Consider the following 22,445-nt stretch of genomic DNA (forward strand, 5'->3'; position numbering starts at 1 on the left):
GGTTTAAAGAAATCACCTATATGGAATATAAAAAAAATTGTAAACAAGGCATAGTTAATTTGTCACAAATCCCACACAGAATGCCTACTATATTAGCAACTTTCCTGCATAAGTTATGTATTTATGAGCCGTTAATTACAGCCAACTAATTGTCTGGCTCTTCCACTCATTAGGTCTTTATTTACAGAATGCTCATTGACAGATGAATATGACCAGTTTGGGATTTTTTTTGTTTATCCTTAATTACTCCCCAATCCCCATATGAAGGAATCCTTGTCTAGCTATCCTCCAGCTGCTCTGACCTGGAAAACATACTCAGACTGTTCAGTCATGGCTCTGAGTATCCAGAGCTAACCCCACACTGTCATTTCAGAACACTTCTTTTATACGGTCTCTAATTGGCCACAACCACCAAAACATTCACACAATTTACTTAGGACAGCAGGCAGACATGGTAGCTTTGGCCAGGAGTTAACACCAACTTACTCATCATTGGCACGGAAAGCGACGTGAATACTACACTTCTAAAGGGACAGGAACGAGGAGGAAGAAAAACATCTTTATACATGCTGTTTTGGAATGGTTTAGCTACTTTGTTAACACAACAACTAGTGCACTGACTACATGCATAAAGAAATAGTATAATGATCCAGCTCCCTATACCTCCATCTGCTGTGATGCATGGAGAGAAACACAGAAGAACAGCAGAGAAAAGCCCAGAAAGCAGCAACAGAGAGTTGCCTTCCCTTGGTATGCTCTCTTGTTCCTGGGAGCCTGCAGGAAGCCCCATTCCATCCCCATAAAAATCTGTACGGATGGCCTAACTCCCAGGGAGGGATGAAATGCAAGACATGTCCAGGGATATACTGCCATACTATGGGAGTTAAGGCTCCAAGAAGCAGTATTAACCGCCATTCCAACATGTCCACTGTGTGTGTGCTTGTGTAAAAAAGTGAGGAGGGGATATGGTGCAGTGGCGATTTGGCAGCCACACATCCCTGGGCCTCCAGCAGGTGTCACAACGCTCAAATTAAGTGCTTTTGACAAGCATTAAAATAGCTATTTTAAAAAAAATGGTTTCACACTTAGGATTTGGTATTAGACTCCATCACCATAGCAATTAGGAAAAAAAAACAAAAAACAAGAACTCATCTCCAGTGATGAAGTCAGTATGAAGTCAGAATGAAGTCAGACACAACAACTTCACTAAATTGGGTGAAATAAAATGGCTGCAACTGACGTCAAAACAGAATGGGATATTATCCTATTGAGGTAATAGCAAAATTAAGTTCCTTAAAAGAAACTATCCCTGTGTCACAAACCCTATTTGACTAAGCAAGGGAGGTGTACAAACAGACCTTATGCACTGATTAAATGAAACCCAGGACAGTCTTAAATTTAAGAACTGGGTTTTATCCTGTCATTTTACAGTATATTTTTTAGTTAAAGGCTAAATTAGCAATTCTTGTTGCTCTCACAATTGAATATTATTGCCTGAAGCAAACATTTTCCTTCTAAGGCCTTTCTCCTGCAAACAGTTGTTCTTTGAGTTCAGTGCCTCTACACAAGTCACATTACCCACAGGCCTAAGCATTTCAGGTCCTAGCCTTTAGACTGTAAGCTCTTCAGGGTAAAGACTTCCCCTTCCTACATGTTTGAACCATGTTTAGCACACTTTAGAAAATATGTATTTAGATTTAAACAATAAACATGCACACAAGAGCTCTAGGCACCTTAACAATTAATTAGGCTCCCAACTACATAACGTTGACCAACAAGAGGGGGAGGGAGGGGGAAAAACAAAAAACCACACACAGGTAACAAGTTAATTCAGCCAGCCAACAAAACAAAAAACAAAGCCAGTCCATTTGGCTGCTATGGGATTGGAGGCTCTGTCTGTTGAAGAACAGCATCCTCCTCCCTTCCATGGAGTCCCTATTGATGGTGGGGTGCAGGGCCAGGCTGCAGATTCTAGCGTGCAATAAAACCTGCACTGCAAAGACTAAATTCTGCTCGCCTTATTCACATAAACAGCCCCAGGGAAATCAATGGATCTACATGCACAATGAAGATAAGCAAAAGAACACAACTGGCCTTAAGACTGTAATATTTATATTTCTTCTGCCACCCTCTTCTTAGCCCTCCCCCACTTATAAACAGGTGTTAAGTAAAAGCTAACATATTGCACCATATGGCAAACCCATAATCTAATTCTGATTGCAATTTGAGAGAGTTTCCATGTAACTGTTTCCAGTTTCCCCTTCCCTCGTAAGAGAAGAACTGCCTGAGTTCACATCCCTCACTGGTAGCATACACAGTTTTTGCAAGTTTGCTTGGATGCCTAACCAAGCCAGAAAAAAATCTGTTCAGTATGTGCTGCATAAGCAAAAGAAATTACATCCTTGAGCATCTGCAAGGAGAGATATGGATCCTTAAAAATACAAATTAATGAAAGTGCCAGTGCGTTACTAACACACCAGTTCCTGCACTGATTGTACTTCATGGAGCCAAACCAAGAAAAATAATTCAAAGACATTGTTATCCGCTCCCTGAAAAGTTTATATTTGCAAAGGTTCACATATTTAAAATGAAGTGGTAGAATAAGCAGTATGCTGTGGTTTTAATTACACTGCGTAATAACAGACCAATAAAGCAGTTTTTTTTTCTGTGAGAAATAAACTAAACAGCACCACCAAGCAATTATTTCTGAAAATGCTCTGCACCTCTTGTGCCTTTCATAGAATCATAGATTATTAGGGTTGGAAGGGACCTCAAGAGATCATCTAGTCCAACCCCCTGCTCAAAGCAGGACCAATCCCCTAAATGGCCCCCTCAAGGACTGAACTCACAATGCTGGGTTTAGCAGGCCAATGCTCAAACCACTGAGCTATCCCTCCCCCATAGCTATACTTCAACACATTTTATAAGGCAACAGATCATCAACCAGTAGTACTGTATGTTGACAGTCTAATTCAGATATCAACAGCTCACATCTACTACACAGTTTATTATTCACTTTTAAAGAAGAATGCATTTCAAGACACAGCTCAGAGGGATGGGGACGGTAACACACAAAGGACTCTTCCATTCCCTTTTCCCTTGCCACCATGATCTCAAGATTATACAGAGATTTCCCCCCCCACTCCCACAACTACAGGGCCCAATCGATAGCAGGAGGAGCGGGTCTTTCCCTTGCTCAGCCATTTCTTCTGAGTGATGACACCTTCTCAGAAGGTTGATTATGTGAACAATATTTGTATACAAAAGCATCTGAAAGGTTCTATGCTGTAACTTGAGTTTAGAACCTTAAAACGCATTAAAGAAAAGCTAAAACCTCTTACTATAATTAACACCTATTTCATTGCTGAAGTATTTATAGACTTCTTTCTTAGAATTCCCAGATATCATTCAATTTATGGTAATACAACAATACTAGCAGACAACAGTTGTATTACTACAAGAATTATCCCACAGAAATAGAGCATTCTACTGATGTTTAAGTTATGCAAGTACTACTAAGATGCTTACTATTACTTGCACATATAGACATATTCTGTGACTTCTGGATTTAACCATTTTGGCCACATAGATATTTTTAAGGTTGGTACATACTTATGTATCACTTAATACGTAACCAGAGAGGCTACAAAAAGATTACACTGCAGGAGAACTCAGAAGGGTAATTACTCATAGCTAAAAATTTAAGACTTTATATATAATGTTATTTTGTAGCCTTCCTACATCATCTCTCACATTTCTCCTTTTTATGTCTAAATTAACTTAGTGTTTTTTCAAACTCTCTTTTAATCTAGATCACAGTTACATTATAACTAAATATTAAAAAAAAATCCCTTTGGCACAAAAATTTTGAGCTAGTACTATTACTATGCAATTAAGATAAGCCTGACAGCTTTGAAGGGAAGAAGCAAATTTCTCAAAGGAATATCAGATGTTACAAATTTCTAGAGGGAAAATAAATGACATTGCCTGCACAGTTTCAGTACATCAACCTGTTAAGAAGAATGTAAGTTTCCAGTTCTCAAAACCATCACTGAAGGTCAAACTCTATTTACTAGCAAAGCTTAATCTGTTCAAATATCCATTGACCATATTCCGAATAAGAGAATGCAATATACACCGCTAACCCGCTATAACACGACCCGATATAACATGGGTTTGCATATAGCACGGTAGCTGTGGGGCTCCGGCGGCGTTTTAAAGGGTCCAGGGCTCCGGCTGCTGCGGGGAGCCAGGGCCCTTTAAATCACCGCTGGAGCCCTGTTGCCACTACCCCGATATAACGGCATTGCACTTACAACACGATAGGGATTTTTGGCTCCCCACGACCGTGTTATATTGGGGGTAGCGGTGTAGTTACAATAAACTGATACTCAGGAGATGGACATTCTTTGCATTTTTAGAGAGGAATATTTTTGAAGATTTGCACAAAATATGTATCACTAAAGGAGATATTTGCCTACTTGTAACAAGCAAACTAACATCACAGCAAAAATTTGTTTTCACACTGTCTCCAGAAAGACTATTTGCTCACATTACTGAATACAAAGAGATAAAATAGTGTCTTCTTAGGCTACCTCTACACTAATAGTGCTACAGTGGCACTCTGCACTGATGCAGCTGCACCACTGTAGCGCGTCTAGCTACGATGCTCTAAGCTGTTGGTTTAATTACTCCACGAGAGGCAGTAGCTATGTCGATGGGAGAGTGCTGTCTACACCACTGCTTAGCTCGGTATAATTTATATCACTCAGGGGTGTGGATTATTCACATAGGGATGTGGTTATACTGAAGTAAGTTCTAGTGTAGACAAGGTCCAGATGTGCAAACAAAACACCACGATAAATAGACAATTACTTGTTCTCTCTTTCATCATGTAGCAGACTGAAGATAAGGATATAGATAATTCATCAGTGACTATAGTGAAGTTTATCAGACATCTTGGATAAATTAAAACTAGCAACTGTCAGTGGCAATTCCTCCTCATTTCACGAGCCAATGAGCACATATAGCCTGATTTTCAGACACATCACGGACAGACAACTCTAACTGACGTCAATGAGACGGGCAGACACTCAGCACATATCTGAATCACACCCATACCTTCTTGGGAGCTTTAAATCTAAACTATTTCTTTTTTCTGACCAGCCAAGAATTCTTGGTTTGTACATTAATTATTAGAATGATACACTGTTTTTCTCCAGTCTTTTTCTCCCTAAATGTAATAGGCAGTTACTTTATTTAAAAGTATATTTTATTTACCTTACCGGGGAGGAGGGGCATTTCCTTGTAGATGCTTATTAAGCACCTGTCACTTTATAACTTTAATCCTATTACTTTTTAAAAATTTTGTTTTATTTTAAAAATGATTGGGATAAAAAAACCTTCATGCACAAGTAGTATTCACAAATTCGTGTTGACAACTATGAAGTCTTATGAAATAAATCTTAGTCAGTTTTTTTTTAACATATCGCAATACCAATGCAGTTTCTCTCTAATCTAGAAAAAGAAGTGACATTGTAACAATCTAAGGGCTTGTCTACACATACAGCACTGCAGAGTGCATGTGGTGAAGATGCTCTATAATGACAGGAGAGAGCTCTCCCACTGGCATAATAAAACCACCTCTGAGAGAGGCAGTAAATATGTCAGCGGGAGAAGCTCTCCCGCTGACACAGCGCTGTCCACACTGGCACTTATATCGATGTAACTTATGTTGCTCGGTGGAGGGTGGTCACACCTGAGTGACATAAATTATGCCAACATAAGCTGTAGTGCAGACATAGTGTAGCTTTTTTGGGGATTTCACAAAAATAATAAAAACAAGCTGCAGAAAAAGTCATTATAGGACAATGCACCAAATCACACCCAATTTAGGTAAATAGGGATGTAGCTATAGCTGTACTCTTGTTTTGGTAAATTGTCACTATAATTAATTAAGCAATACCTCTGGTATTGAAACAACTTCCATCAGCAAAGACAAGCCTATTTTTATGGAGGCAAACACATTTTGATAAGTCCATTATTAAAGTTTGATCAGCAGTACTAAAAAAAATAATCTCATAGTAAGCACGCAATAATGTGGCCAACTCATACACCAACAAAAGCATTGGAACTGGATAAAAGTAAAGACACTATAGAAGAGTATTTAAAATGCATGGTCACACAGCTTGCAACTGCAGGCAGAATTTAAACAAACAGAAAAGCTTCAGTAAATTTGTTGCTCTTTCACAATAATCTGCATCCTGGCCAGAACTGAATCTGCATCAGCCTTATGAAATGTCATGGTTAGATGATTGATTACTATGTTGCTTATCCCTTATACAGATGTCATAAGCAAGCTTCTTAAATTTGTATTAGAGAAAAAACTTTTGTATAAGTAATGCAATATTTGCAACAACTGAGAGCAGAGTTTTTTTAACAGAAGTTTCTGATAAAAATAATATTTGATCTGGACGTCTCCCAAGATTGTTGTACACATGTACACACGCTTAGGATAATACCAGATTAGCCAACACGCACAGGAATAAAACATATACAACTGAGACAATTACAGGGGATCCCATAAGTATCAATACTTCTGGGGTCCTTTATTTGATTTCCCCCCCCCCCCAGATAAAAATACACCAGTAGGATGATGAAGCAAGTTTACTATTCTTGGGTAAAGGCACTGTGGTCAGTAATAAACAAACTAAGAAGTGTTTCTTCCACCAGGGCATATTGCTATTCCTTACATTAGCTTAAAACATCTATGGATTTTATGACAAGCCAAGATGGTTTTAAATTGAAACTAATAAAGGAGGTTTAACCTATGCAATGCATTTAGCAATACATTTTTAATGGATCTTCTTCATTAAAATAGTAACACAATTTTTATTTTGTAATACTTCTGACAATAACTATATGATAAAAAGGAAGAATCAAAGTATTTTACAAGTAAAAATAGAACACTGAAAGAGTCCTTAATTTGAAACTCATTCAATGAACCCGAGGGCGTCTGTACAGTGCCTTCTCAAAAGGTGTTAGAGGTAGTTTATGATCCATACAAATAAGCACACCATATTCCACTTGAACTATTAAAATTAGTGCATTCATTCACCTACCTTATTTGTGACTGCCACACACACTACCTCTAAATAAGTGGAGAAACGGGGTGGCTTTGCAAGACTACAGCCTCCAGCACTGCCAACCCCCAGTGTTAAACTATGAGTCAGGCCCCAGTCATATTGGTTTAAAAATAATAAAAATGGGATCGTTTGTATTTGCCTTCTGTTTTTTGAGCCTTTAGAATTCACATTTGCAAGTTTTTATTTGCAACCATGAGGGCAGAAATCTTATTTAAAAAAAAAAAAAAAAAAAAAAAAAAAAGCTGAGCTTCTCACATAACTCCAGAAACCAGCGTTATAAGCAGAAATACCAACAATCTAGAGACTCATGATTAAAAAGATAGAAGAGTTGGCAACACTGAAAGTAGTATAGGTCTGGGTATCTAGGAGGTGATGGTGATGACAAAGTATTAGACAATCAATTCTTGTTTTGGCCCATCTAAATAATAAATGTATTTTCTTATTAAACAAAAGTGCTGCAGTGCTTTTATATCCTCTACCACAAAACCTTCTAGTCTAGTTTGACCATAAGTATGTTTTAATGTAAACAAATATAGTTGAAGTTTTTGCACAGAAGTCCTAACATCTGATGATGTTCCTTCAACCAATCCTGTTTTATTGCATTTAGTTTATGTTACTCTCAAATTAATTTTTAAAAATGTAAACCTCTAATTCTTAAAGTATGAATGCAGGTAGACTGAATGCTAATCATTTACATACAGAAAAGCTGGTGGCAGTATGCAATACATAGCTGAAAAGTAAATAAAAATGGACAATGTCCAATTTATTTTGTAAACAAATTAAAGTACCTAATTAGTAGCATCTTAATAACTGCTTTTTTAAAAACTATTTATGCTATTAACATTTTGCATTTCTCTCTGCTTGAACAAAAAAGAAAGAAAATTAGTTTCACTTCTGGATACTCAAGCTGCAATGTTTGGTTTCCAAGTACTGTAAGGAAAGTTTATTTTAAAATACACCGCTACCTCGATATAACGCCACCCGATATAACAAGAATTTGGATATAACATGGTAAAGCAGTGCTCTGGCAGGGCAAGGCTGCGCACCTCGATGAATCAAAGCAAGTTCAATACAACACGGTTTCACCTATGACCCAGTAAGATTTTTTGGCACTCAAGGACAGCGTTATATCGAGGTAGAGGTGTATAATAATTTCCCTGGGAATTAAAAAAAGTCCTAGAAATATTATCTTGGTCTTAAATTTTGTACAAAATAATCTGTATTTGGGACCAGATTTTATGCTCAGAGTCTCCCTTTAAAGTAAATGCAAGGAGAACTGCATATTTACCTGGACCATAAAACTTCCCTTGATTGGCAGTTAGACCTTGCTTTGTCCCTGAAAAACCTTTTCAACAAAAACCTGATAGAAATCTAAGAGTTCTAAGAGGTTTTATTGTGGTGTTTAATATTTACTGTGACTATGTAAATTCCAGTATGTGAAGTTTATAAATTAAACTAGTCCATGCTACACCCATTGAATTAATGTCTTATTTTTACTAGCCCTGATGGTTACAGCTCAATGCCAGAATAGTTCACATGTTCTTGCCAAAAACCACAGGAATCAAGTCAAGTGACTTAATTCAGGCCACACATAATATCTAGACCACACACACTTAACTTATCAAAAGTGCATGGTTTAGCCTCACATAAGAGAACATTTTTATGCCTTTTAACATAAAAGGTATTTCTATTAACATAATATGGCCAAGCTCTCGTGCATACAATAGAATGAATTAAACAGATTTGTTCTTTTTAAAAATTTGCTTATTTTATATATATACACACGAAAAAAAACTTGCTACAAAGAATTTTATGCAAAAATTGAATTAATGTGTCTCTGCTGTCTGTAACAATTCAGCAAGGTTTTAAACTAGATAAGATGATCTAGCTAAAAGTTAACTTAAAAGGAGTTCACTGTATTTTCTACCGCAGTGCCATAAGAAAAAGGCTGATGTTAAGAACCCGAGAATTGCCAGCCTGGATCAGACCCAAGGTCTAATCTAGTTCAGTTACCAATCTAGTGGCCAGCATTAGATGCTTCTGAGGAAGGTGTATCCCCCCAGTAAGCAGCTGTGGGATCATTTCTGTCCCAGATTAGGTTTCATCCTGGTCCCTAATAGTTAGAGATTGGTTTAAATCCTGCAGCATGAGGTTCAATATACTTTTCAAAAATTGTTAGCACTACCTAACTGAACATTTTTGTTTGTGCATACAGAGTACATGTGTATTCACATTGACATAACCAGGTTAAGTTATGTCCCTTGCAAAATTTAACATTTAAGTTGTTAATATTTTTACACTAAAATTAGACAATATTTACTCCAGATTCACTGGGCCATTAACAACAAACAGTTTAAAAAAATAAATCCTGCAGTTCACAAAAGACAAAAACACAAAAAGAACCCACACATAACTGACTTCATTTAACATTAAGCTGAAGGCTCTTAAAAGCCAAAGAACACTACAAACACTAGCCAATGGTTTGGGTTTGCTATCGAAAAGCTGTGGCAGAAGTCGTGCATTTAGTAGCTTTCAACAAATAGGCTTTATATGGATAGTGTTAAACCTACAGCTCTTAACTACTATAAGTCTCCTGATCTGACTTTTTTCCCCACTTTCATTAAACAGAGAACTGTTAAAAAAATTAGATGGATTCTCTCATATCTTTATATGCAGAGTGCCATTTTGATTTTAGTAAAATAATTAAAGATATACAGAGCTTCTAAAATGCTAAGTGTATTTCTCTCTATATACAAACAATATATTGCAATTGAAGTTACCTGTTTGACTAACATAAGTCAAAGCACAACACAAAATTATTTGAGATCCCTATTTAAAATCTCACACATATACATACAGACTGTTAGATATATAAATATGAAGTTAGAAGTTATTAAATTAGCAATTATCAAGTTCTAAATTCCTATTCGTTTGAATTATTTAAGACAGCAACATATGATTGTTTAAAGTCACATTCCTTATTTGAATTATACCTACTAGAACACACTGTATCTTAAAAGGAAATAAGATGGGACAACATGACTATGTATAGGAACAAGAAATTAAATCTGCATGCATTCTCTAGACCTAGGTCAATACATTTTGCTTTAGTCCATAATAATGAATTTCTATATGACATGGAAGTACTACCAGTACCATTTGGAGTCCCTTAACCTGTGTTGTATGATCACCTCATTTTACTGTATTCACACTCAGGGTATGTCTACCCTACAGCCACTACACTGGCACACCTATGGCTCTGCAGCTGTGCCACTGTAGCGCCATAGTGTAGACACTTCCCACATTGATGGAAGGGGTTTTTCTGTCATTGTGGGTAAACTATCTCTCTGAAAGCACAAGCTAGGTAAATGGAAAAATTCTTCCGTTGATCTAGTCAAGTCTATATAGGGGGGTAGGCTGACCTAACTACCGGTACATTGCACAAGGTGCAAATGTTTTCACAGCCTGAGTGATGTAACTAAAAAGCTTGGACCAAGCCTCATACACAAGTCCCCCCCCCCCAATATTATAATACTATTAATAGGGCTATCAATTGGGAGATTCCTTTCACAATTTCTGATTGTTATTGGCCAGCTTGATAGTCATTCACAAACACACTGTACATTCTTTCAGCGCCTACTGTACCTGCCAAGTTCTTCTCCAGTCTCATAATAATCATCCAGGTTCTCCTGCCTGAAGACAGTCATGATAGCTGTCACCCTTCAGAAAAACCCAGCCGACTTCAGCACCTTTTCCTTCCAGCTCATCACCGCATCTCTGTAGTAGCCAATGACACTTCGTACACTACTGTGCGCCCTGGAGAGAGGAGAGGTAGGTGAGCGCCTGGGTTTGTAAGAGGGCTGTGTGGGGTGGTGCATATCACACACGCAGACTGACAGTAGCAAATCTCCCAGCTAAGCTTACACAGAAATCCCCACGGGGATTTAAGGGATTAATCGCAAAGCGCCTGTAGCCCTGAATCCCTCGCTCTGCTCCGCGCAAACCAGAAGGGGCCAAGCCCCGCGTCCTCTCCCGCACTCCCCCCGGGCGGAGCTGAGGAAGGAAACCTACGAACCGCGCCTCCCAAGCCCCGGCTGTGCGGCAGACACATGGGCAGGAGCCAGGAGGAGAAAAGCCGCCGGCAGCTCCTCGGCTCTGCCCGCTGCTTCTCCCCGCTCCTTCCTCCCCTGAGCCGCGGCACCCAGCTGCTCCCGGGCCAGCACTTCCCCGCCGCACCGCCGCCACATTCCTCAGTGACTCCCCCTCCGTTACCCGGCCAACGAGGACGTGCTGCCAGGCGGAGCCGCCGGGGCTCCCGCGCCTCCGTACGCGCCAGGCTAGCAAAGGCGAGGGGCGAACCCGCCCAGGCGGCGGGGACTCCGGGCATCCCCGCGAGCCTCCAACGCACCTGATTCCCGGGCGGGGGACGCCGCCGCCGCTTGCGTCTAGCGGCAGGAGCCTCGGCCTTTGCACAGCGCCCAGCCGGCAGCGCTGCCCGAGGGGGAGCCCCCCTCCCACCCCACTCGTGGTGCGGCAGGGGGAGGGGACGCGGCCGCAGAGCCCGCAGCGCCGGGAGAACCCGCCCGCCCGCGCCCCCCCAGCGCCACTCACTGCCGCCGCCGGGGGCTCGCTGGCAGGAACTGGGACGCGGCGCCAACCTCCCCGCTGCCCGGCGCTCGTTGGAGCAGCGCGCAAGGCAGCAGCGCAGGGCTGGGGAGCGGGGCTCCGCCGCGCGGCCAATGAGAAGCCGCCCGCCACCCCCCTTCCGCCGCCTTCTCCTCCCCTTCTGGCCGCGGCCTGCCCCGGCTGTGGGGCGGGACTGCTGCTCGCTCACAGGTGCACGGCCAAGGTGCGGGAGGCGCCGGCTCCCGGAGGCGATAGCGCGGCCGAGCAGGTTCCTTGCGGCGGAGCCCGCTGGGATGAGCTACGGGTGGGACTGTGGAGCAGAAGGGAGCCCCCGAGGGCACCGTGGAGTCTCGGGGCGATTGAAGCGAGAGTCGGCTCCCCGTGCTCGGGGGTGGCTGTTAACCCTCCTCTCTAACTCAGTGGCGGGGCTGCCCTTCGGGATCAGCTTCTATGGGGCAGGTGCAGAAACCCCATAGAGAAGGTCTCCCTGTCTCCTGCCTTCTCTGGCCCACTGGGAGAGAAAACCTCTGGCAGATCCACCTGCCTTCCTCCCAGCCCCAGAAACCCCCTTCCCCCCTTAGTCCTCAAAGCAGTTCACCCTATGGCCTAAGCCACAAGGTGTATGGGACTGCCCACTGTGGAGTGACCAGGATGGCAGGGCAAGTTGTTGACCCTCCTAAGATCCAGGTTATGAGCAGCCTTTGCATGGGCACAACGAGGGAGCGGGGACCTAAGGAGTCTTCTCCTCCTATCCCCACCCCCCACCCCTTTGCATGGTCCACACAATGGCTAGTCAAAACAGCAGCCTGTCTACAAGGATTGCTCACCATGTGCTGTCCCTGTAAAAGTTATCACCCCAAAGGAGATGGTGATGAGGCAGAGCCATGCAGGACTCTCCCCTGCACCACCCCACAGAATGGGGCTGGTACACCCAACTAACGGTGTTCCTGAGGCACAATCTCTCTTTGTAAATTGTACCTGCAGTAGTGGTGTGCCTCTACAGCACCCTTTCTGCAGGGCTGTGTCCAAAATGCTCAGAGCCAATGCATCAGTAGTAAAAATTGTACAGCATTGGCACCAAGTGGAACACACAGTGTCCATCTTCCGATGCCTTTACTGCATCCACCAATTTGAAAGATGGGTAAGTATTATTTTGGCTCAGTGGTGTGGATGTCTGCTGAAAGTATGTGACCATCATGCAGTCGTAACTAGCATTTTTTTCCTGTAATATATTTAAGTGGGTTTGCAGGGCCTCACATACTATATTTGATTTTTCTCAACTGTCCCCATATTTACACACACAATTGCCAAGTTTTCTTTTTTGGAAATGTTGGTGTCTATTTTTCAGTAGTAAATTGGCATGGCATCATGCCAGGCAAGAAGTTTACCTACGGCTGAAACTTTTGAGTCAAATTCTTCAGTACAAATTGCTACCATTTCCTGCACAACCCCTGGTGTACAACCCCTAGGGAACATATGACCCTGAGTAACAGCTTGTAACTTCCCTCTGAACTATCAGAACTCTCAGAAAAAGAAGTGCTCATCAAAGGTGAAGAAAAGTTCAGTACAGTCATGTGCCTGTACACATACTTAATTTAGCACCTGAGGCAACCTGGCCTACTTATACTATAAATGGGTGTTGAGAGTAGGAAACCTGGATTTCGACTTTACCAGTGAGTTACTGTGTGACTTTGGGCAAGTATTTAAACTTTCTGTGCCACAACTGACCTCACTGTCCAAATGGAGATAATATAATTGAATGGATCCCTCAGTTTCAAATCATACAGGGCCCCTTGCCAAAGAGTGGAAGGGTGTGGACTTTTCAGACAGAAAAGAGCTCAGAAATGTATGCTGAGGATTCCTAATGTATTTGTAACCAACTGTGAAGGAGCACAGTACTGCACTTAATCTCCAGCACATCATTGATGGCTTTCATCTCTCTGTAATGATTATTCAAACTCTTGACTTCTCTGTTTTGCTGCACCTCCCCTCCCCCCGTGGATCCTATGGTTTAGTACATACAGTCAAACTTTTAAAAAGTTCATTACTGTTTTAGAGATATTCTTGATGCTTAAAATGGGGAATATCATTAGAACCAGCAATATCTCTAGAACTGGAATGTACTTTTAAAGCACACCCAACCCACAACACTTATGAAAAAATAATTAAACATATGTTTCTGCTTCTTCTGCATTTTTTTCCACAGCAGACAAATGTGGTCCTGAGCTAATAGAAAGATACATACAAAAAGTAAAAACGGTATTTTGTATGAATTATTGCAAGTATTAATCCTGAACCTTTTTTTTTTCTGTTATAAAACCCCATTTGTACTTGTTTGGGATGTATTTGGTAAAAAGGGACAACATCAACTTGAAATTTAGTCAGTTAAATGACAAACATTTAAAAGTAGTTATGGGTACTACACTTGTCATATAATACTCCTGTCAATGTGGTTTACAATCTCATTTTCTTGATTTTTTTCTCCTTTTTTGCTATGTGAAAGGCGTACACCAAAAACAGAAATGGAATAAGGCCCTGATTCAGCAAAACATGAGTAATTCCTTTGATGCTCAGTGTGCTTAAGTACTTTGCTGAATCAGGGCCTTAGGATCAGTGACATTGACTATGCAAAATGTTATCAAATACTCAAAACAAACAAACTGAAAAAAAGAAAACACCCTCCCCTCCCCACCATAATCTCTCAGTTATGGTAACCTTAGGTGTTTATTGTAACAATGCTAGGTAAAAGATTTGGAGAGAGAATTGTGTTTTTTAAGTTGATTGAGTTCTGCTAAGTATTTTTAATGGATTGCCAGATGAGGAATTATTATGGTAATTGGAGGGATCATCTTTGTTTACAGGTGAAAGCTTCAGAATTGCTTAAAAAAACCAGTTGGTCCAGCCAGCAACACTGATTTAACCAAAGAACTCTGCTATTGGCCCAGTCTTGTATGGTAATATGGCAACAAAAGTTTAATTTCTGCTGCTACACAGGCCTAGAAAAGAACAGCATAGAACAATAAATAAATTGATACAAACAATAATACCTTTATAATGGTGCCCTTCATCCCAAAGGATCCCAACACATTTCACAAATATAAACTAGCTGAAAGGATGACTGAAACCACCACTGAAATGTAATTACTTCTGGGGTGAAGCATGCAACTTCTTAACAGCATGCAGATAGAAGCACTACTCTAAATGTATAAGGCCCATTTCTTTTGTAACTTATACCAGTTAAACAGCACTATGGTCTGACTGTCCATTGCTGTGTTCCTGGTGTAGATATTTACACCTGTAAAAAGGGGGTGTGAAATGCTAACATTCTTGTCTAGTAGCGATTTAAGACCAGTTTGCTTTGTTGTAAATGAATGACTCCGCAAGATGTAGGGAATGAGAATCAGGGCTTGTGACTCTTGATTTCAATTGAATTATTCCTGACTTACACCAACATAAGTGGGAAGAGTCAAGACATTGGCATTAGGGTGAGAGAGGAAGGCTGCTTGCTTGAAGTACCTGTGCATTAAGGTAAACAATAATTCCTGTGATACATATGTTTTTATGGAAATCCTGTTCTTTGTATATGTTACAGGGACCTCTTGCTGCCAACTGGTAGAGGGCACGAGTGCATAAGGGGACAGGGATCTCCTTAGTCTGGTATCTACATATTGTTCGCCAATGAATGTCATGTAAAGTCTCTACTGAAAGCCTGTGTCACCCTGGTCCTCATAATCATTGCAAAATGTATGTACAGATAAGATGTAAGGAATTATGTGTATATCCTAAAACTATATTAAGGTGTGTGATTTAGGATTGGTAACTAGAAGGTGATTAGTGTCTCCGGTCTGCAAGAAACTTGCTTATCTACCTGTCTAGCTATATGCTAATTCAGTATTGTATGATTCACAATGGACAGTCTGAGCCGAATGCTAATGAGAGATTATGGAATCTTCAAGAGAGGACATTTACAAGAAGAAATAAACCAGCAGGAGGGACCCTGTTTGCAAGTGAAGACAATGGATTTTTGAACATAGGTACAGGGACTCACCTTGCACTCTTCACCGAGGGGACAAGCTGCCCACTGACTTGTCTTATGAATGGAGAATCACAGCTGTTCTGGCACTTTGATGCTGGAAGATAAACCTTGGGTGATCTAACCATTATGAGACAGGGGACTGTCTTGTCTCATTTAGGCTCCAGAAGTGTATTCCGATTTTATTTTAACTGTAACTGTTTGTTTTCATTAACTCTACTTACTTCTTCTCAAATCTCTTTTTGTTAAATAAAATTCTTGTTTTTACTGTAAACATATCTAAGTAGTGTGTGTGGAAGAGACTCAGCTGACAGGATCTATTCTGGTGGGATCTTTGTACTCAGAATGGCAAATAAGTCCCTGAATAAATATACAACCATAGATCTGCCTCTGATAGAGGTGCAGATTCAAAGCAATGTCACTGCTGAAACATAACCAATATAAGTTTGCAATTGACTTGAATAAGAGCAGAGATGCACTGGGAGCTACAGCATTTCTTCAGGTCAATATCTGGAACCATATGAGAAACAGAAGAGTGAAATATCAAAAACTTTCCCCATTTCATAACAAATAATAGTTGCATTTGAGGGGTAAATCGTGCTTCCATTGACAAACTGCTACAGAGAGATAGTCTTCCTAGATAATCATGTGACCCTATCACCATACTACAGAAGCGCCCATTGATTTCAGTGAGACTAGGATTGGACTGCACATATAATTTGTCAGAAATACACATTTAAATTATGCAAGGTTAATCGAGTCAATAATTACTATACTGGTTGGTTTTTGCTTCCCAATTGATTTAATATCACATAGGGTGAAATTCTGGTACCAGCAAAGGCAATAGCAAAAACTTCCATGGGGCCAGAATTTCACCTCAATGTATATTTTTTGTTTATTCCATTACACCTGGTGTAGTAACACATGTGGGCCTGATTATCCTCTCACTTACACGGGTTAAATCTGAAGTAATTATAGTGAAATCAATGGAATTACACCAGTTTTACACTGGTGTAAGTGAGAGGAGATGCTGGCCCAATGTCTGTAACAAAATATTTTATACTGATTTGTATCTGTTCACCATGTCAGGTGGTTCAGAAATTTATTTGCTAGAAGGAGGGGTTAGTATTCTTTTGCTTAAATATTACAGAGAATTCAATCTCAGTTAAAGTCTCTATATCTTCTGGCATTGTTTGGTGACATAAAAGTTCCATTATCTCAACCTCTCAAGTGATTTATAGCCATCTTCAGTAACATTTATGCACAATTTACACACACAGTTCCGCATAAAATAGGCACATACATTTTACTGTTACTGAATAAATCTCTTCAAGCTTACCCTTCTGACTGTCTGTCATCCAGTTAGAATGTCTTCCTTCCTTAATTATGATTGTAAACAATATTCATTTCTTGTTAATTAATGGAAAGATTATTAGTTAGACTAATTTTTTCTCATGAGTGCATTTTACTATATAAAACATTATTCAACATTTTTTATAGATTGGCGTTTATGGTTAACATAATCTTAAAAATATTTCCCCATTATGTACAGTCCACTTTTATTTTCTCACCGCCTGATCTTGCTCTAATTGAAGTAATCAGAAATCATTAACTTTAATGGGAGTTTAATCAGGCTCTTCTTGCTGATTCAGAGACTTTTCATGACTGTTTATTATTTAAGAAACGAACGTAGTGCTTCTCAAAGATGCTAGAATGAAGTTATCTATCTGTCCATGCAACATGTACAGCATTGGCAACTCTGACCTGAAGGGCCTGCTTCTAACATCCAGAAACTCATTTATCATCCATATCCATTCAAACCATAGCATTTCTGCTGAGACACAAGGAATCCAGTTGTGCTGATGGCTTTTGTGATCAGGACACCTCTCTATCAGGAACTATACTGAGTACATCACACAGGCCAGAGAAGGGGAAAATGAAGCTGCTGACAAAGAGGAGAAGATCTGTATCTTCAGAAGACAGATCTTTTATTTAGGGCTGTCGATTAGTTGCAGTTAACTTACGCGTTTAACTCAAAAAAATTAATCGTGATTAATCACACTGTTAAACAATAGAATACCAATTGAAATGTATTAAATATATTTGGATGTCTTTCTACATTTTCAAATATATTGATTTCTATTACAACCACAGAATACAAAGTGTACAGTGCTCACTATATTATTTTTTATTAAAAATATTTGCACTGTAAAAATGATAAACAAAAGAAATAGTATTTTTCAATTCACCTCATATATGTACTGTAGTGCAATCTATTGTGAAAGTGTAACTTACAAATGTGGATTTTTTTTGTTACATATCTGCACTCAAAAATAAAACAATATAAAACTTTAGAGCCTACAAGTCCACTCAGTCCTACTTCTTGTTCAGCCAATCGCTAAGACAAGTTTGTTTACATTTACGGGAGATACTGCTGCTTGCTTAATGTCACCTGAAAGTGAGAACAGACATTCACGTGACACTTTTGTAGCTGGCATTGCAAGGTGTTTACGTGCCAGATATGCTAAACATCTGTATGCCCCTTCATGCTTCAGCTACCATTCCAGAGGATATGCTTCTATGCTGATGATGGTCTTTAAAAAAATAGTGTGTTAATTACATTTGTGACTGAACTCCTTGGGGGAAAATTGTGTATCTGTTTTACCTACATTCTACCATATATTTCATGTTATAGCAGTCTCGGATGATGACCCAACACATGTTGTTCATTTTAAGAACACTTTCACAGCAGATTTTACAAAACGCAAAGAAGGTACCAAAATGAGATTTCTAAAAATAGCTACAGCACTCAACCCAAAGTTTAAGAATCTGAAGTGTCTTCCAAAATCTGATCGGGACAGGGTGTGGAGCTTGCTTTCAGAAGTCTTAAAGGAGCAACCTTCAGATGCGGAAATTACAGAACCCAAACCACTGGAAAAAAAAAAAAGCCTGCTGGTGGCATCTGACTCAGATGGTGAAAATAAACATATGTCAGTCCACTTTGCTTTGGATCGTTATTGAGCAAAACCCATCATCAGCATGGATGCATGTCCTCTGGAATGGTGGTTGAAGCATGAAGGGACATATGAATCTTTAGTGCATCTGGCATGTAAATATCTTGTGATGCTGGCTACAACCGTGCCATGCAAATGCCTGTTCTCACTTTCAGATGACATTGTAAACAAGAAGCGGGCAGCATTATCTCCTGCAAATTGTAACCAAACTTGTTTGTCTAAGCAATTGGCTGAAGTAGGATTGAGTAGACTGGTAGGCTCTAAAGTTTTACATTGTTTTATATTTGAATAGAGTTATATTTTTATACATAATTCTACATTTGTAAGTTCAGCTTTCATGATAAAGAGATTGCACTACAGTACTTGTTTAGATGAACTGAAAAATACTATTTCTTTTGTTTTTTACTGTGAAAATATTTGTAATAAAAATAATATAAAGTGAGCACTGGACACTTTGTATTCTGTGATGTAATTGAAATAAATGTATTTGAAAATGTAGAAAACATCCAAAAATATTTAAATAAATGGTATTCCATTATTAATTGCTTGATGCCTTACTTTTATTGTATCTGTGCTAAGTCTTTTCACTGGAGTTGGACTCATGTAAGTGATGCAGAATGAAAGTGGCAGACTGGAGAATCCAGATCCCAGTATTTTATTCAATAATCAACCTAAAATGCTGGTTTTAAAAAAAAGCATTTGGTCGTTATACTGAGATGGCTATAAATAAGGCAAGGCAATAGAAAATGGCTAACTTTAAAGATTTATGCAAAGTTTATAAACATCTATCTTTTTATTTATCTCACCTACCACCTGTCAGCCATGTCATAATTATTAAAGTCAGTAGCAAGATGTGACCTCTCAAGATGATGTCAATTCCTCATACATAGGAATGTGGCTCAGTGCCCTGAAGAAGCCACAGCTAGTTCAGAATGTAGCCACTCATCTACTTACCAATACAGGTTACTGGGTATACATCACTCTGATTTGCAGGTCTGACAGTGGCTCCCCATTGAGGCCCATATTCAGCAGGGTAATTAAGCATGTACCTAACTCTAAGCATGTGAATAGTCTTACTGAAGTCAGAGGGACTACTCATGTGTTTAAAATTAGGCATGTGCTTAAGTACATTGCTGAATCAGGACTTGGACACAGAGTCCAATTCCAGGTTGCTGTACTGATTTTCAAAAGCCTGCATGGCATTGGCCCTAGCTACTCAAGGGATCTTGTCTCATATGATGATGACCTCCCAAGACAGCTTTGCTCCACTGGAAAAATGAAGCTCTAAACAAACACAGGGGAAGATTTGTATCTTCAGGAGTCAGATCTTTCACTGGAGCTGGACAAAGACGATGAAACTCACTGTCAGGTGAAATGAGACCAACTACAGCAATAATTACATTCAGAACTCAATCCAAAATGCATCTCTTTGGGTAATACACCTCTCAAACACATCAGCACTTTATATATTTATTAAGAAAAATAACCCTAAGTAGAGTGGGTCAAAATTTTTTGAAAGTACATTTTTCTGTCAAAAAATGCAGTTTAATCAGAATCAAGATATTGTGATGAAATTTTCAATGTCAATTTTTTTTTACTTTGATAAGGTAAGCATGTTTCATTTAGATTTTTATATTATATTAAAATATTTTATATTGTATTTATATATATATTTCATACTATGTTTAATGTTTCAACATTATCAAAATGAAACATTTACCTTATTGAAATGAAATGTGATATTGTCAACAAGTGATTCTACATTGTCAAAATTAAATGTTTCAATATTTCAAAATTGAAATTTTTTGGAATTTTCATTCTACAGTAAATTTCACATTAGACTTTTCATTCTGATGAGGAATGGAAACAAGCTTTAAAATGTCAGAATTTCCAGTGGAACCAACTAACAAAATCCCAAACACAATCCCCCCAAACCCAAAAAGCATGGCTGGAAGAGAGAAATATTTGTGTGTTAACTTCTAATGGTGCTCAGATACCTTGGGGATGTATGACCTTATAAAACCTAGCACAATTGACAGGCAATAATTAAAGACTGAGACAGATTCTCAGTTGATGCAAATGTGTGTAGCTCTGCTGATTTCTTGTGAGCTGACTTATTAATTGAAGATACACAGTTGGATTCCTGAACCACTGTGATGTTTGGACACCAGCAGAATGTTTATTTTTAATGTATTTTGAGAAACACCATTTAGAACCAGATCTTCAGCTGGCGTAAGTCAGACTAGTTTCGGAAGCACTGCAGTCAGTGCACGATTAATCATGCTCTTAAAGAATAATGGAATATGCTGATTTACGCAACTGAGGATCTGCTGTAATATGTTAGAAGCAAGTCGAGACAAAAAAATGTACTATAAAATACCAAAAAGTCCTCTGATTGCTAGTGGGAATCTGGACTCAAACAGTTTGATTCACTACAAGAAAACACTGGGCAAGATTTCCTGAGTAAGACCAAACAAAATATACTTTAAACCTGCAAAACAAAGAGGAAACCCTGGTAGTTTTTATGGTTTTCTATAAAGATCAAAATTTTGTTTTTTTATTCCTGCCTGATTATTGACAAACACACAGGCTCTAGGGGAAAATGGAAGGTCCTATTTGGGTTAGGAATGCCTAATACCAACTGTTTGTACAACACCTAGTAGACTAGGACGCCCCCCAACCTAGTTGTCACCTAGTCATTATGGTATAAATATTTATTAATAATAATTATTAACAACTATTTACCATCATACAATACGTGTTGCACAAATTGTTCATATAACATGCCCTAGAACTCTAGCTCAACTCCACTAATGCACTACTCAGAAAGGCAGGCAGCTCAATATTATCAGTAACATACCATACCATGGAAAAAAGTTTACTCAGATCAGGATGCTTCCATGGGTAATACATGTCAGCATGAACTTGCGCTATGCTATCTCTATGCCTCTTCTTTTTACACTTCTAAGAAAGGGGCCTGGGACAAAGAGAAACTCTACAGCTTAATGAAAAAAATGCAGCTATCACCATTTTGCAGTTAAGTTAATAAGAGTGATTCCCATTTATATTGTGCCTATCATTGAAGAATCCCAAAGTATTTTGCAAACATCAGTTAATTTAATTATGCTTCCCCATATCTCTGTGAGGTAGTATGTAAGATTTATTTTGGAGGCAATTATTTTTGCAGATGATGTGCGATAGCAACACTCACTCACTGTGTTTGGCTATAACATAAGCCCTGACCATGCAAAGGGATCCATTCATGCAGACCCTTATATCTGCACAGAGTCCCATTGAAGTTAGCAGGGTTCCATGTGTTCAAGTTGGGGCCAAAGTTAGCCCACACTCTCACTTCATCTCCCCTACTTGCATGAGCCTTCCTGTCATTCCAGGAAGGAACCATTGTGGAGTAAGAACACCCCCACCAAACTTGGTGGAAGCTGTCTTTGGATTGCTGACAACTTATGGGTGGGTTCAAATCCCATTTGGATAATGTGATAGTAGCACAGTGGTCACCATACCATCTTTGAAAACAGATGCTGGCTATTATTTAACGCATCCATTTTACAGAGGTAGAAAATAAATTGCAGACAGGATAAGGGCCTTATTCTGAAAAGATGCACATAA

General features: G+C 39.4%; 1 protein-coding gene and 1 long non-coding RNA gene across 5 annotated transcripts in view; one reads left to right on the forward strand and one right to left on the reverse strand.

The window, feature by feature from the left end:
* DAPK1 (death associated protein kinase 1) overlaps positions 1-11,910 on the reverse strand; it is a 125,721-nt gene extending 113,811 nt beyond the window's left edge. Inside the window, exons 1-2 of one of the 3 annotated variants that reach the window (XM_039544075.1) lie at positions 11,757-11,910; positions 10,791-10,961 (exon numbers count right to left, since the gene is read on the reverse strand). In XM_039544075.1, the coding sequence (XP_039400009.1) occupies positions 10,791-10,852 (62 nt within the window). In that variant the 5' untranslated portion in view covers positions 10,853-10,961; positions 11,757-11,910. Of the gene's footprint in view, positions 1-10,790; positions 10,962-11,220; positions 11,360-11,553; positions 11,707-11,756 lie in introns of those variants that run through there. The other 2 variants (XM_039544076.1, XM_039544077.1) reach the window with 2 other exon arrangements.
* A 125-nt stretch (positions 11,911-12,035) lies between these two features.
* LOC120407846 lies at positions 12,036-16,078 on the forward strand. 2 transcript variants are annotated; one of them, XR_005600278.1, is made up of 3 exons: positions 12,036-12,912; positions 14,633-14,725; positions 15,364-16,078. It is a non-coding gene; the product is annotated as an uncharacterized LOC120407846 (long non-coding RNA). The 2 variants fall into 2 exon arrangements; XR_005600277.1 differs by having other exon boundaries at positions 14,633-16,078.
* The last annotated feature ends 6,367 nt before the right edge of the window (positions 16,079-22,445 follow it).

Source organism: Mauremys reevesii, linkage group 6, assembly GCF_016161935.1.
Source record: "Mauremys reevesii isolate NIE-2019 linkage group 6, ASM1616193v1, whole genome shotgun sequence".
NCBI classification, from domain to species: Eukaryota; Metazoa; Chordata; order Testudines; family Geoemydidae; genus Mauremys; species Mauremys reevesii.